Raw genomic sequence first — 15728 nt, 5'->3', positions numbered from 1 at the left:
GATTAGTGATGTACGTACATCAGGTTTCAGGTATAGGGCCTGAGTAAAGGTGCTCTGTTAGAAACTTGGTGCAGACTCGATGGGCTAAAAGGCCTCCTTCTGCACTGCAGAGATTCTGTGATTTTGGAATCTCCTTTTACAGATGGTTAGAAGAAGAGGATTTTTACAGCAATCACAAACCCCCCAAAAATGTGTATCTCTTAATTTCAAGCCACAATTGACACATGACTCTTGTAATCTCTTTTTGCAGGAAGTTAGAATATTTGAACATTGCAATTTTTCTCTGATTCCAGTGCTTCTGACATCTTTCCAGCCGCAGGTTTTAAATTAGAAAACAGTGAAATTGTTTCAGAGGTGAGTATTGTTGAACATTTACCTATAATTTTGAATTTTCGTGCTGTGCTCTGTTATCTGTACTCTGGTTCCACGTCTCTGGGGCTGGTGTGACTCCGTTACTGTAGATCTGAATCCATGTCCATCCATTGCTTTGTTTCACCTCTGCCCTCCCTGATCACCTCTCTGTCATTGTCAGTTCAGAGAAGGATCTGCAGGCTGATACCTGGGATGAAGGTGTTGTTTTGGGAGGAAAGTTTGGGCCTGTACTGACTGGAGTTTAGAGGTGATCATAGTATTGACATCACATTGTGAGGTAGTGATTAGTATAGATGAAGAGAGGATGTTTCCAATGTTGGGGATTCCAGAATTAGTCGGCAGATTGTCAAAATAAAGGCTCCCCCATTTCTGATGGCGAGGAGGAGAAATGTCTTCCCTCAGAGGGCCGTTAGTCTTTGCAATTCTCTTCCCCAGAGAGCAGTGGAGGCTGCATCATTAAATATACTCAAAACACAGAGATTTTTGATCGAAAAGGGAGTCAAGGGTGACAGGAAGAAAAGTGGAGTTAAGATCACAATCAGATCAGCCATGATCTTGATGGGGAGACGATGGCCTTGTGGTATTATTGCTGGACTATTAATTCAGAAACTCAGCTAATGTTCTGGGGACCCGGGTTTGAATCCTGCCATAGAATCATAGAATCCCTACAGTACAGAAGGAGGCCATTCAGCCCATCTGCACTGACAACAATCCCACCCCACAGCAGCTGGTGGAATTTGAATTCAATTAAAAATATCTGGAATTAAGAAATTACTGATGACCATGTAACCCTTTCGATTGTCGGAAAAACCTATCTGGTTCACGAATGTCCTTCAGGGAATGAAATCTGCCATCCTTAATTGGTCTGGCCTTCATGTGACTCCAAAGCCACAACAATGTGGTTGACTCTCAACTGCCCTCCAAGGGCTACTAGGGATGGGGAATAAATGCTGGCCAGCCAGCAACATCCATGTCCCATGAATGAATAAAAAAAATTCAATTGAACAGCTTGGTGGGCTGAATTTCTAACTATTTCTTATGATCTGTCAGGAACATGAAATGGTGAGTGTCGATCAGCATTAATTAGCACCTTCAGGAGAATTGGGTAGTTTATATTATAGAACTCATAGAAACCCTACAGTGCAGAAAGAGGCCATTCAGCCCATCGAGTCTGCACCGACCACAATCCCACCCAGGCCCTACCCCCACATATTTACCCGCTAATCCACGCATCTCAGAACTCTAAGGGGAAATTTTTAACCGGGCCAATCAACCTAACCCGCACATCTTTGGACTGTGGGAGGAAACCGGAGCACCCGGAGGAAACCCACGCAGACACGAGGAGAATGTGCAAACTCCACACAGACAGTGACCCAAGCCGGGAATCGAACCCGGGACCCTGGAGCTGTGAAGCAGCAGTGCTAACCACTGTGCTACCGTGCCGCCCCTAAAGTTTAAAGTTTATTTATTAGTCACAAGTAAGGCTTATATTAACACTGCAATTTCTCTTAAAGACATTGACATCCTTTGCTCCCTCAGCTTGACACATTGATTTGTCTGGCTAAAAAGTCCCTTTCCTAATGTTCACAATTAAAGGGCTGGTTTCCTGAGGAGATGGCTGACATTTAAAAGGACAATAAATTAACACAGGACAGAGATATGCCTAGTGTTGTTATATTGTAGATTTGATATATTATTTATGGTTCTGTAACAAAGTACGTTTATTATTATTTCTCGTTTTGTAATGTAGCACTGAAGCTATGTTATATATTTCCACTCATCGAGTCATTACAGCGCAGAAGGAGTCCATTCAGTAACTCGAATCCATGCCGACTCTCTGTAGAACAATCCAGTCAGTCCCATTCCCTTTCTATATCCCCTTTCCCCTGCAACTTCATTTCCTTCATGTGCCCATCTAATTTCTGAAATATATTAAAGGGGACGGTAAACTAATATCGGACAGAGACGTGTCTGATGTTGGGTTGTTTTTTATTCATCCTTGGGCCACGGGCATTGCCGGCTGGGCCAGCATTTATCACCCATCCCTAATTGCCCTTGAAGTGAATGGCTCGCTAGGCCATTTCAGAAGCTGGTTGAGAGTCAACCACATTGCTGTGGCTCTGGAGTCACATGTAGGCCAGGCTGGGTAAGGACGGCAGATTTCCTTCCCTAAAGCACATTAATGAACCAGATGGGTTTCTTTGGTCAATCGACAATGGTTTCATGGTCATCAGTAGATTCTTAATTCTAGATTTTGTTTTTAAATTCAAATTCCACCATCTGCCGTGGCAGGATTCGAACCCGGGTCCCCAGAACATTAGCTGAGTTTCTGGATTAATAGTCTGGCGATAATACCACGAGGCTATCCACTCCCCTGTTGTTATATGGCACAGATTAGATATATTATTTATAGCTCTGTAATAAAATACACTTATTATATCTGGCTGTGTAATTTTGGACTGCAGCTATATTATATATTTCCAACAATCTCTTCCCTCAGAGAATTGTTAGTATCTAGATTTCTCTTCCATAGGGACCAGTGGAGGGATTGAATATATTCAAGGATGAGTTAGACAGTTTTTGAATGACAAGGGAGTCAATAATTATTGGGAACAGGCTGGAAAATGGAGAGAAAGCTCAGATGAGGAAGGATTTCTTCACTCAAGGATGTGGTGATGTTTTGGATTCTCTACCCCAGAGGACTATAGAGCCTCAGTCATCAAGAATTTTCAAGAGAGGGATTGATAGGTTTCTAGATATTGAAGATATCGATGGATATGGGGGACAGTGTGGGGAAAATAATGCAGAGGTAGATCAACCAATAATCTCAATGAATGGTTGAGCAGACTCTATGGGCCGAATGCTGACTGCAGCTCCTATTTGTTATGGTCTCTGTGTCCAGGACAGGAAGCAGTGAGCATGGATCTGTCAATCAGCCTCAATCAGCACCTTCAGGAGAATTGGGAGGGTGAATATTAGATACAGCAGAGTGAGAATGGAGGGAGAGTGTGTGGGATGGAGATTTACAGCTTTTGGGGAATGGGAGAGGAAAGAACGTTCATTAGAATCATAGAATTGCTGCATCTTATCAACCGTCCCTGAGCTTTCACAATGAATCTCTCTTCTCAAGACACCCTTATCTCTGACTTGTCTGTACTGCCGGCAGTCTCACAAAGCAGCTGCCTGTGTGCTGATACGGGAGGCCCTGCTCGGCAAGTTTAATGCTCCATGACTGTGTCTTTAATGAACGCTCCATAGAAACTAGAAATGTAGATTTGAATTTCGATCGTATTCTGAATTGCGATGTTTTTTTCTAAATTGACTTACAGGATATTAGACAAGGAGAAATCAGACAGAAATCTCCAACATCACCTCTCGATCTGACAGAGTGACTCGATTTCTTGGGACCTGAATATCATTGGCCTTTGAATCTAGCAGGAGAAATGTTTGTTTGGCCTCTTGGCTTCAAAAGATTGTAAACATCGCTGTGATTAGAAATGCACTGAGATACACAGACCCGAGTGAGAGTGTTCCAGTGCACTGAGTGTGGAAAGAGCTTTAACCAGTTACACAGCCTGAAAATACATCGCAGCATTCACAGCGGTGGAGAGACTGTACCCGTGTTCTGTGTGAGATTTAACTGATTGTTTAACCTGGAGAGTCACAAGGACACCCGCACCATGGAGAAACCATGGAAATGTGGGGACTGTGGGAAGGGATTCATATCCCCATCTCAGCTGGAAATTCATCAACGCAGTCACACTGGGGAGAGACCATTCACCTGCTCTGTGTGTGGGAAGGGATTCACTCAGTTATCCAGCCTGCAGAAACACAATCTCACTCACACCAATGAGAGACCATTTAAATGCTATGACTGTGGGAGTGGTTTTAAAAGCTCTCAGGATCTGGTGTCCCACCAGCGCATTCACACTGAGGACAGACCGTTCAGCTGCTCTCACTGCACAAAGAAATTTAGAACTTCATCCAACCTGCAGATACACCAGCGAGTTCACACTGGGGAGAGACCGTTCACCTGCTCTGTGTGTGGGAAGGGATTCACTCAGTCATCCAGCCTGAAGACACACCAAGTCATTCATACCAATGAGAGACCCTTTAAATGCTGTGACTGTGGGAATGGCTTCAAAAGCTCTCAGAAACTGATCGTCCACCAGCGCATTCACACTGAGGAGAGGCCGTTCAGCTGCTCTCACTGCTCAAAGAGATTTAGAATATCTTCAGCATTGCTGAACCATCAGCGAGTTCACACCAGGGAGAGACCATTCACCTGCTTGGTGTGTGCGAAAGGATTCACTCAGTTATCCAGCCTCCGCAGACACAACATCACTCACACCCAGGAGAGACCCTTTAAATGTTCTGATTGTGGGAGTGGCTTCAAAAGCTCTCATGAACTGATTACCCACCAGCGCATTCACACTGGGGAGAGACCGTTCAGCTGCTCTGACTGTGGGAAGGGATTCGCTCAGTCATGCAACCTACGGGTACATCAGCGAGTTCACACTGGGCAGAGGCTGGTCACCTGCTCTGTGTGTGGGAAGGGATTCACTCGGTCAGCAAACTTGGTGAAACACCAGCGAGTTCACAAGTGATTACAGTTCTGGGATTATTCTTGTGAATCTTTCTTGACCCTTCTCCAGTGCCTTTATTTCCTTTTTCTAAATGGAGATCACTAATAGAACGTAGAACAGTACAGCACAGGAACAGACCCTTCAGCCCACGATATTGGGTCGAACATGATGCCAAATTAAACTTATCCATTCTGCCTGCCCTTGGTCCATATTCCTTGCATATTTATGTGTTTATCTAAACGCCCCTATCGTATCTGCCTCCACCACCTGTGCTGCAGCGTGTTCCAGACACGACCACTCTCTGTGTAAAGGAAAAACTTGCCCCTCACATCTCTTTTGAACTTTCCCCCTCTCTCCTGAAGTGCATGCCCCCTAGTATTAGAAATTTTAACTCTGGGGAAAAAGATTCTGACTGTCAACCCTATCTCTGTCCCTCATAATTTTATAGACTTCAATCAGCTCTACCCTCAATGGTCACCCTTGTCAGCTCCTCAATAGAATCAATCAAGTTAGAAAGATGTTGACATTGCTGCCAGTGTAGTCTGGTGATGAAAATATAGACTGGTTCAGTGAAATGTAGGTAACGGGTAGAATTGATATCTAATGAGGACTTTAGCAAGGGAGGTGTTGCATAAGGTTAAATCTCATGGGATCCAGGGTGAAGTAGCTAAATGGATACAAAATTGGCTGGATGATAGAAGACAGGGGGTGGTTATAGAGGGTTGTTTTTCAAACTGGAGGCCTGTGACCAGTGGTGCACCACAGGGATCAATGCTGAGCCTACTCTTATTTGTCATTTATAATAATGATTTGGATGAGAATATAGGAGGCATGGTTAGTAAGTTTGCAGATGACACCAAGATTGGTGGCACAGTGGACAGTGAAGAAGGTTATCTCAGATTGCAACGGGATCTTGATCAATTGGGCTAGTGGCCTGATGAATGGCAAATGCAGTTTAATTTAGATAAATGCGAGGTGATGCATTTTGGTAGACTGAATCAGGGCAGGACTTACTTAGTTAATGGCAGGGTGTTGGAGAGAGCTATAAAACAAAGAGATCTAGAGGTACATGTTCATAGTTCCTTGAAAGTGGAGTCACAGGTGGACAGAGTGGTGAAGAAGGCATTCAGCATGCTTGGTTTCATCGGTCAGAACATTGAATACAGGAGTTGGGACGTCTTGTTGAAGTTGTACAAGACATTGGTAAGGCCACACTTGAAATACTGTATACAGTTCTGGTCACCCGATTATAGAAAGGATATTATTAAACTAGAAAGAGTGCAGAAAAGATTTACTAGCATGCTACCAGGCCTTGATGGTTTAAGGTATAAGGAGAGGCTGGATAGACTGGGTGTTTTTTCCCTGGAGCGTAAGAGACTTGGGGGTGATCTTATAGAGGTCTAAGTAAAGTAACGTTTATTTATTAGTCACAAGTGGGCTTACATTAATACTGCAATGAAGTTATTGTGAAAATCCCCTAATCGCTGCACCGCGGCACCTGTTCGGGTACACTGAATGAGAATTTAGCCTTGTGGGAGGAAACTGGAGAACCCGGAGGAAACCTACGCAGACACGGGGAGAATGTGCAAACTCCACACAGACAGAGGGCATAGGTTTAAAGTGAGAGGGGAGAGATACAAAAGGGTCCAGAGGGGCAATTTTTTCACAGAGGGTGGTGGGTGTCTAGAACGATTGCCCTTGAATGGAGTGACTTGCTCAGCCATTTCAGAGGGGCAGTTAAGATTCACCCACATCGCTGTGTGGGTCTGGATTCACATGTAGGCCAGACCGGGTAAGGATGGCAGATTTCCTTCCCTAATAGGGAGCATTAATAGGGTGAACTGGATGGGTTTTTACAACAATCGATGACAATTTCATGGTCACCGTTACTGAGACTAACTTTATATAATTCCAGATTGATTCACTGAATTCAAATCCCACCAGCTGCCTGACCCCAGATCCTTTGCTGGTCTCTGCATTACTCGGCCAGCGACATTCCCACCACCTCCCCCTGAATGGAATATTTCACACAACCCCTTCGTTAAACGGGAAGGAGAAAAGAGAGGCTTTGACCTTTGGATGACCTCATCACCAACTACAGAAACCTTAAAGCTGACCATTCTGTAAAAGTTTAAAAACTTTATTTTTATAAAACACAGAGTAAGAAGCAGGTGAAAAGTAACGATGGACGTTGTGACTGACATCAGAAACATTGATTGACCGGATAAACACTCACTACATCACAGAGCGATCCTCAACCATTCAAGAATTGACCCACAATAAGGAAAGAGAGAGCCTTATAAAAAGGGGCAGGAGTTTACACAGAGAGGTGACACCCACAGCTGCTCAGGATGATGGAATTCAGTTCAGGAAGGGGATAAAGTGAGAAGATTTTGCGATTCAAGGCAGAAGTATTGAACAATCTGGAATCAGTGCTTCTCGAGCTTGCTGACCAGCCGAACACATCAATTAATCTCATCATAAAAACTCCCAGTGTAAATAACATGGATTTGACTGACAAATGTTGAAGTGTTGGTTTAGAGCCACAAGTTTTGACTTCCCATTTGAGCCTGGGGCACCTTTCTGTCTCTGTTGCTCGTGTCAATGACAGCCAGGCGACGGAGCTGAGGGCTGAATTTAGCTGCGAATAACAGGCCTGCATGGCAGTTGGGAAACTGCCCTGGGCGTTGCACTAATAGAGAGACAGGAAGGCGCTGGAGGACTGACTGGGAAATGGGCCTCCAACCAATCGGGGCTTGGGAGGGGGGTGACCGAGGCTGATGGTGACGTGACCCCCGGGGTTCAGTGTCCCTGTGTCCAAAGCGGGGAGTCACAGGAACAGGGGACAGAGGAGCTGAAGAGAAACCATTTGTGTCCAGAACATTGTGAACATCCTTTTACTCTGGTTGTCTTTGATCCTCAAGTCATTTTCTGTTTGTTTTAACCATGTTCTGTTTCATCAATAAACTTTTATCAGTAAAATTATTTGATTGTTCTGGACTTTTCCTGATGAGATTGATGCACTTTAGGGAAAGTGGGTGAGAGGGGTTGGCAGGCTCTTTAAGAGAAAGTGAGTCCCTCTAAGGTAATTGGCAAAGGAACCAGAGGGGGAGATGGGATTTTATTTTTGACTCAGCGATGTTAGAAAATGGAGTTCAGGGAGTCAATTAACCCTTTCTCCCCTTTTCTCAAACTCTGAAATGATTGCCAGTGATAACCCTTATTGGTGACAGTGGTTAGATTTTATTCAGTATCAATAAGAGCCGACACAGGCTAATGTCTGAGCAGTCGTATCAAAGTGCAGCAGCATTACCATTACACTCTGGGTAGAAGCAGCATCTCCACGGAAATGCTCCCTGCTCTGCCCCAGATGCCATGGCACCAGTCAATGCAATATGTAAAACCTCGACAAATCTCTGTGCTCGGGAATCCCTTCTTATACTTTTTTACATCACAAAGTCTATGGAGACTGATTTAACCCAATCATTGCTCAGCTAACACGTGAACGGACCAATTACAAAACCTGTCATTGAACCATCTGTACCTGCCCAAGCCATGTCAAACTCTCAAACAATTGTCTTCCCACACTCCGTCCCTGGTACAGGGAGTCAGCATTCCCATGCCAAGCAGTGAAAACATGGTGGTCGTGACACCCAGGTGTCATCTAGGATTCAAGGCACTCCTGTATTCTCTGTCCTCTGGGAGCTGTTTATCTCCCTGTTCCCACAGAGCAAGTCGCCTGTTCTCAGCTCTGCTGGATTTCTGCTGAAGTTTGACCCCTTTTACACCTTTCGGATCAATAAAACATTTGGTTAATGAAGATCCAAACCACAATTTCCCATCCTGTCACCTGCCAACCATCCTTACTCAGAGCGTAATCACAACAGGAATAAAAACAGGAGAAGTGTAACAATCAAATTCAAAATCAATGCACAGCCAGTTATAGAATCTAATATAATATTCACTCATTAGCAAGAAAACCCAAAGTAGGGGGTCCCCCAGGATTCTTACAGTCCACACCTTGAGGGGGGAGAACTCTCTCTCTGACCCCTCACTCAATTTCAATCCGTTATTTTCCAATTCTGTTCTGGCCCTGCCTGGGGTAACATCTACTTGATCTTTCCTACTCCTGAAGGAGCACCGTGAGTTCTAGGTTACTTGTACATAAGGACAGATGCTTCAAGCAACAGATCAAGCATGGATGTAAAAGATTCTTCAGCTCTCTCTTTACCCCTATCTAAGTTGTGGACAGTTCTTACTCTGTGTTATTTCCCCCAAGCCCTTAATTGTCCCAATCTATAATATTATCCATTTTATTTTAATTTTCCTCACTTTGTGTCCATGTGCAGTGTGTTTAATTGGATCCTGATTGTTTTGAACTCAGTTTCTCTCTGGAGTGTGTGTCAATGCCTTGATGGAGTCACAATGTTGTCTCAATCCCGTGGCCACATTAACCATTTCATCTCCTGCAGTGTCTCAAGTAGCTGTGTGTGTTTGGGACCCGCTCTTCACTCCATCTCACCATGAATTTAGGCTTGTTATGTGCTGATGAAAAGATCAAAGTGAGTGTCTGTCTTTCTTTCTCCCCCTGTTATGGTGCTGATATTTCATGTAGTGGCCGGGCTTTCAAACAAAGTTCATGGACAAAGTTGTAAATATCTCCCAGAGAAAGTGATCAACTTATTCATCCCATCCCATTCCAGACTTTCACTAGACTGTAGGTGGATACCAGATTGATATATTCCATTCAACCACACCCATGGTGAGTTATTCCAATTCCTTTATTGTCCAGGACAATATATTCACAATATCTTTAAAACAGAAATTAAACATTCCCATTTGATTTCAGGGATTAACATATTCTGTTAGTTTGTTCTTTATTGTCAATGTCAGGCTGGGGTTGTTCCTCTTGGAGCAAAGGAGGTTGAGGGGAGATTTGATAGAGGTGGACAAGCTTCTGACAGGTTTAGATAAGGTGGACAAAGAAAAGCTGTTCCCATTAGTTGATGAGACAAGGACGAGGGGGGACACAGATTTAAGGTTCTGGATCAGAGGCGCGGAGGGGAGGGGGGGCGGATGTGAGGAAGAATGGTAATGACCTGGAACTCGCTGCCTACGAGGGTGGAGGAAGTGGAGACAATAAACAATTACAAAGGAAATTGGATGGGCATTGGGGGGTTTCAAACAGAAATGCTGACTAAATATCTCTGAACTTCCTAACACCCTGTCACTCTGTGATCCTTGTGAAATTTGAAACTAGGTATTCGCAACAAGACTCAAAGAGCATCAGCCCACTGGAGGCTGAGACCGGCCAGTCCAGCAGAAAGAAACCCTCTGACCCTTCCCATTGACCAACTGTGAGAATGAACAAAATGCAGTCCTGGATGTAATTGAGAGCAGAAACAATAACAGCAGAATCCAACCCCTGGAATCACTCGTGAACTTGCTGGTGTCTCAGCAGGGTGGATGAAACTCTGAATCGCTTCCCACACTGGGAGCAGGTGAATGGTCTCTCCCCAGTGTGAACTCGCTGGTGTGTCTGCAGGGTGGATAACTGAGTGAATCCCTTCCCACACTGAGAGCAGGTGAACGGTCTCTCCCCAGTGTGAACTCGCTGGTGTGTCTGCAGGTTAGATGAACAAGTGAATCCCTTCCCACACTGAGAGCAGGTGAACGGCCTCTCTCCAATGTGAACTCGCTGGTGTCTCTGCAGGCTGGATAACTGAATGAATCCCTTCCCACACTGAGAGCAGGTGAATGGCCTCTCCCCAGTGTGAACTCGCTGGTGTGTCTGCAGGTGGGATGACTGAGTGAATCCCTTCCCACACAGAGCAGGTGAATGGCCTCTCCCCAGTGTGAACTCGCTGGTGTCTCTGCAGGCTGGATAACTGAATGAATCCCTTCTCACACTGAGAGCAGGTGAATGGTCTCTCCCCAGTGTGGCCGCGCCGATGAGCTTCCAGCAGAGATGGGGCTCTGGATCGTTTCCCACAGTCCACACATTTCCATGGTTTCTCCATGGTGCAGGTGTCCTTACCTCTCTCTTGGGTGGACAATTAGTTGAAACTTCGTCCACACACAGAACAAGATTACAGTCTCTCCCCGCTGTGAATGGGGTGATATTTATTCAGACTGTGTAACTGGTTAAAGCTCTTTAGTCAGTGCATTGGAACACTCTCACTCGAGTGTGGCAGTGTGTTGATGCTTTTTCACTCACACTGACATTTCAAATCTTTTCAAATCGACAGACTGGACAATCATTTCTCCTTCTGGATTCAAAGTCCGATGATATTCAGCTCCCAAGGAATATGACTCTCACGTCTAGACGTGACGTTTGAGATTTCAGCCTGTGATTCCTCTTTCAATATCCTGTAAAATGAGTTTACAAAAGTCATCAGTGTCAGTACAGGATAGAAATTCAGAACAATTTCTATGGAACATTCTTTCCTCTCTCATTCCCCAAAAGCTGGAAATCTCCATCCCACACACTCCCCATTCTCAGCAGGTCTGGCAGCATCTGTATGGAGAGAAAAGAACTGATGTTTCAGAGCTTTGACAAAAGGTCATCGAGACAAGAAACATCAGCTCTTTTCTCTCCTTACAGATGCTGCCAGACCTGCTGAGATTTTCCAGCATTTTCTCTCTTGGTTTCAGATTCCAGCTTCCGCAGTAATTTGCTTTTATAAGGCTGCAGATACCTCCTCCCAAGTAACATGCGTGTGCCCAAGACATCACCACTTGTTTCCCTTATTTCTTTCGCACCCATGGTGCTCTCCGCAGTAAACACAGAGGAGAAGTATTCATTAAAAATCTCACCCATCTCCTGTGGCTCCACACACAGATGGCCATACTGATTTTTAAGGGGATCTATTCTCTCCCTAGCCACCCTTTTACTCTTAATATAGCTATAGAACCTCTTGGAATTTTCTTTAATCTTACCTGCCAGATCCATATCAGACCCTCTTTTTGTCCTCCTGATTTCCCTCCTCAGTATTTTCTTCCACTTTTTATAGTCAGAGTGATTCACTTGTCCCCGATTGCCTAAACCCAATGTATGCTTCCTTCTTTTACCTGACCAGAGCCTCAATGTCCCTTGTCTGCCAGAGATCCTTAAATTTACCATTCTTTCCCTGCATCTTAACAGGAATATACTGCCCCTGGATTCTTGATATCACACTTTTAAAACCTCCCATTTGCCAGTCATTCCTTTCCCTTCAAACAAACTCACCTCATCGACATCTGCTCGATCCTGCCTAATGCCCACAAAAGTGGCGCTGCTCCAGTTTAGGGCCTTGACCTGTGGACCTGTCCTATCTTTTTCCAGAACTATTTTGAAACTATTGGTGCTCCCAATAGTGCTCCCTGACTGACACTTCAGTCACTTGCTCCACCTCATTTCTTAACTGTCTAATAGAAAGTGAGTCCAGGAATTGATAATGAAAAATAAGGAGCTGGGAGATGAATTGAACAAGTATTTTGCCTCGGTGTTCACAATAGAGGATACAGTTAAAACTCAGAAACAGCTGGAAATCAGAAAACAGAAGTGTGGGATGAACTCTGAAAAAGCACAATTCCCAGGGAAGTGGTCCTCAGCAAACTGTTGGAGCTGTGGGCTGATGGGTCCTCGGGTCCTGCTGGGCTTCATTCTCGGGTCTGAACAGAGGGAGATAGTTGATGTTGTTCAATTTTCTAAACCGTCTGTCGCCATTCCCCGCACTGCGCATGCTTCAGGTCCCGCCCCTCATTCACTCCGATTGGTTGGAGGACCAGCCGCTCCAGCTCGGTCCTCCAGCCCCGCCCCCTCTTCCTATTGGTCCGGAGTTGCCGTCAATCAGCCCCCGGGCTTTGTGATGTGGAGCATGCGCAGTGTCATTGCTGTCCTTGGCGCTTGTTTGTCCCGGAGAAGCGGAGTCAGCGTTAGGCGGTGGCTGGGAGGATTTGGAAACACTTTGTGGATCCGCAAACCCTTCAGAATCATTGTCAGCTCCCTGGTTTGCAGCTGCGGGGCTTCTCCCTCCCTCCCTCCCTCCCGGGAACAGGCCCAGGTTAACGGCCCCATCCTGGCTCAGCCACTGGAGGATGATTCACATCAAAGAACAAAGAACAATACAGCACAGGAACAGGCCCTTCGGCCCTCCAAGCCCGCGCTGCTCCCCGGTCCAGGATTGAATCCTGAATCCAGGATCCCCGCCCAATTTTCCAGCCTATCTACATACCAATATCCTATCCACCGAGCTGTCCCTCACAGCTACGATGCTTTGTTCATTACAACCTATTAACTCACCCCCACCCCCCTATTCCAGACCATGTGATCCCCAGGGAGAGGCGAAAACCCAGAGTGAAAAACCCCAGGGCCAATATGGGGAAAAAAAAAAAAAATCTGGGAAATTCCTCTCCGACCCCCTGAGGCGATCGAAACGAGTCCAGGAGATCACAATGGCCCTGATCGGAAAATGCTTCCCAACCCTAGTCATTTCCACTTCCATGAACACCATATGAATTCCCTGCCCCCGAGACAGGTTCCCAACTATCCGCAGTCTCGCTCTGTACTGGCACCAGCAAGATGATCATAGAATGAAGCCTTGAAACGAGAAACAAGGAACAATTAGCCCGCGCCGCTCCCTGGTCCAAACTAGACCACTCTTTTGTATCCCTCCATTCCCACTCCGGTCATATAGCTGTCTAGATAAGTCTTAAACGTTCCCAGTGTGTCCGCCTCCACCACCTTGCCCGGCAACACATTCCAGGCCCCCACGACCCTCTGTGTGAAATATGTCCTTCTGATATCTGTGTTAAACCTCCCCCCCTTCAAAGAACAAACAACAAAGAACAGTACAGCACAGGAAACAGGCCTTCGGCCCTCCAAGCCTGTGCCGCTCCTTGGTCCAACTAGACCAATCGTTTGTATCCCTCCATTCCCAGGCTGCTCATGTGACTATCCAGGTAAGTCTTAAACGATGTCAGCGTGCCTGCCTCCACCACCCATCAGAGGATGGGGGAGGGGGACAATAAATAAGAGGTTACACTTTGGCCTCAAATCAATGAGGACTCTGATCTCTGGGAAGGAAGGAAACCCTGGGAGGTGGGCGGGGAGGATTCACAAACACCCGCTGGAGGCCCCAACACCCCCAGTAAAAAGCTGCAGCTCCCGGGTTTGCAGCTTTTTCCCGGGAGGGAGTTGGGGAAGTTTTGTGGAGACAATTCCCGGCTGGTTCAGTTAGTGGTTCCTGGAGCTCAGAAACCCTGGGTTAGAATCCTGAACCCCACACTGGGTGGTTGTTTTATGAAAATACTTTTTATTTATTAATCATTAAAATATTAATTTGTTTTGAAAAATCATTTTATAGCATTTGTGAAAATGCCCATTGAAATAGCAATTCTCCCAAAGTATTTCATAGAATCCCTACAGTGCTGAAGGAGGTTATTCGACCCATCGAGTCTGCACCGACAACAATCCCACCTGGGCCCTATTCCCATAACCCCACATATGTAACCTGCGAATCCCTCGAACCTACTCATCCCAGGACACTAAGAGGCAATTTAGCATAGCCAATGCACCTAACTGGCATATCTTTGGACGATGGGAGGAAACTGGAGCATCTGGAGAAAACCCAGGCAGGCATGGGGAGAACGGGCAGACTCCACACGGACAGTGACCCAAGTTGGGAATCCCTGGAGCTGTGAGGCAGCAGTGCTAACCACTGTGCTGCCTACATTGCTGATGAGAATTTTAATTTACTGACTTAGGAATTAATTCTTGGGAATAGTCATTCTGAAAATGACCATTAAAATGTGTTTTAATTTACCCCACTTTGCCAGATTTCAGTTTGCATTTCAAAATTGAATTGAGAATGTCTGGGAGCAAATGGTAAAATGAGGTTTGAGACACCAGCTGCAATTATTTTCTGTGACTGATGATACCTTTGTGTCTGTGCAGGAGGTAATTCCCCTGCTGTTGTGGCACAAATAAAATGGAGCCTTTCCTCGGAACAGGCCCATGTTAATGGTCACCGTGGTGTTTCAGTCGTGAGCAGAGCACATGTGCCCATTGTGGTAACAACAGAGTCAGTGGGGCTGCACGTCCCCTGACTTGGAAGGAAAATAATTGACTCCTTGATTGTACTCTCAGTCTGTACATGGTCTGGAGGACTGAATCCAGCTGGAGGGAGAGGGAGCTGAGCTCAAAGTGGAGATGGGGCAATGAGTTTGATTTCAGCTCAGGGACAAGAGAGAGTGTGTGGGATGGGGATTACAGCTCAAGATAAATGAGATAGAGAAATGTTTCGTGGAAACTGAAATTGTCAGTTCTGAAGTAGTTTTTTAAAACTCTTTTTGCAGGGAACTAGAAGAGGAGGATTCACAGACATTCGATTCATCATGACTTGCTTTTGACAGTGATTGCTTATGATTGCTTTTGACAGTGGAGGGAGAAATAGTTCCCTGTTTTGTCAGTGGAAGAAATTTTCAAAATTCAATGTGACAGAAAAAGAACTGAGACACACACACCCAAGTGAGAGTGCTCCAGTGAACTGACTGTGAATAGAGCTTTAACCAGTTACACAGCCTGAAAAACACCACACCATTCACAGTGGGGAGAAACCATACACATGGTCTGTATGTGGATGAGGCTTCAACTAATCAACCAACCTGGCGAGACAGAAGGACACCAGCACCATGGACAAACCGTGGAAATGTTAGGATTGTGGTAAAGGGTTCAATTATCCATCCCGGTTGGAAACCCATCGATACGGTCACATTGGGGCTGAGAAA

At 45.5% G+C, this 15728-nt stretch overlaps 1 protein-coding gene across 1 annotated transcript; it reads right to left on the bottom strand.

The window, feature by feature from the left end:
* Positions 1-6641: 6641 nt before the first annotated feature.
* On the bottom strand, positions 6642-12682 carry LOC144483776 (uncharacterized). Its single transcript, XM_078202325.1, has 2 exons — positions 12187-12682; positions 6642-11327 (listed from the first exon to the last, which is right to left on the bottom strand). The coding sequence occupies exon 2, from the start codon at positions 10976-10978 to the stop codon at positions 10589-10591; it is 390 nt and encodes a 129-aa protein (XP_078058451.1). The 5' UTR covers positions 10979-11327; positions 12187-12682; the 3' UTR covers positions 6642-10588.
* Between the last annotated feature and the right edge of the window lie 3046 nt (positions 12683-15728).

This window comes from Mustelus asterias, unplaced genomic scaffold (genome assembly GCF_964213995.1).
Source record: "Mustelus asterias unplaced genomic scaffold, sMusAst1.hap1.1 HAP1_SCAFFOLD_77, whole genome shotgun sequence".
Lineage (NCBI taxonomy): Eukaryota > Metazoa > Chordata > Chondrichthyes > Carcharhiniformes > Triakidae > Mustelus > Mustelus asterias.
This window is presented reverse-complemented; position numbering and strand designations above follow the sequence as displayed.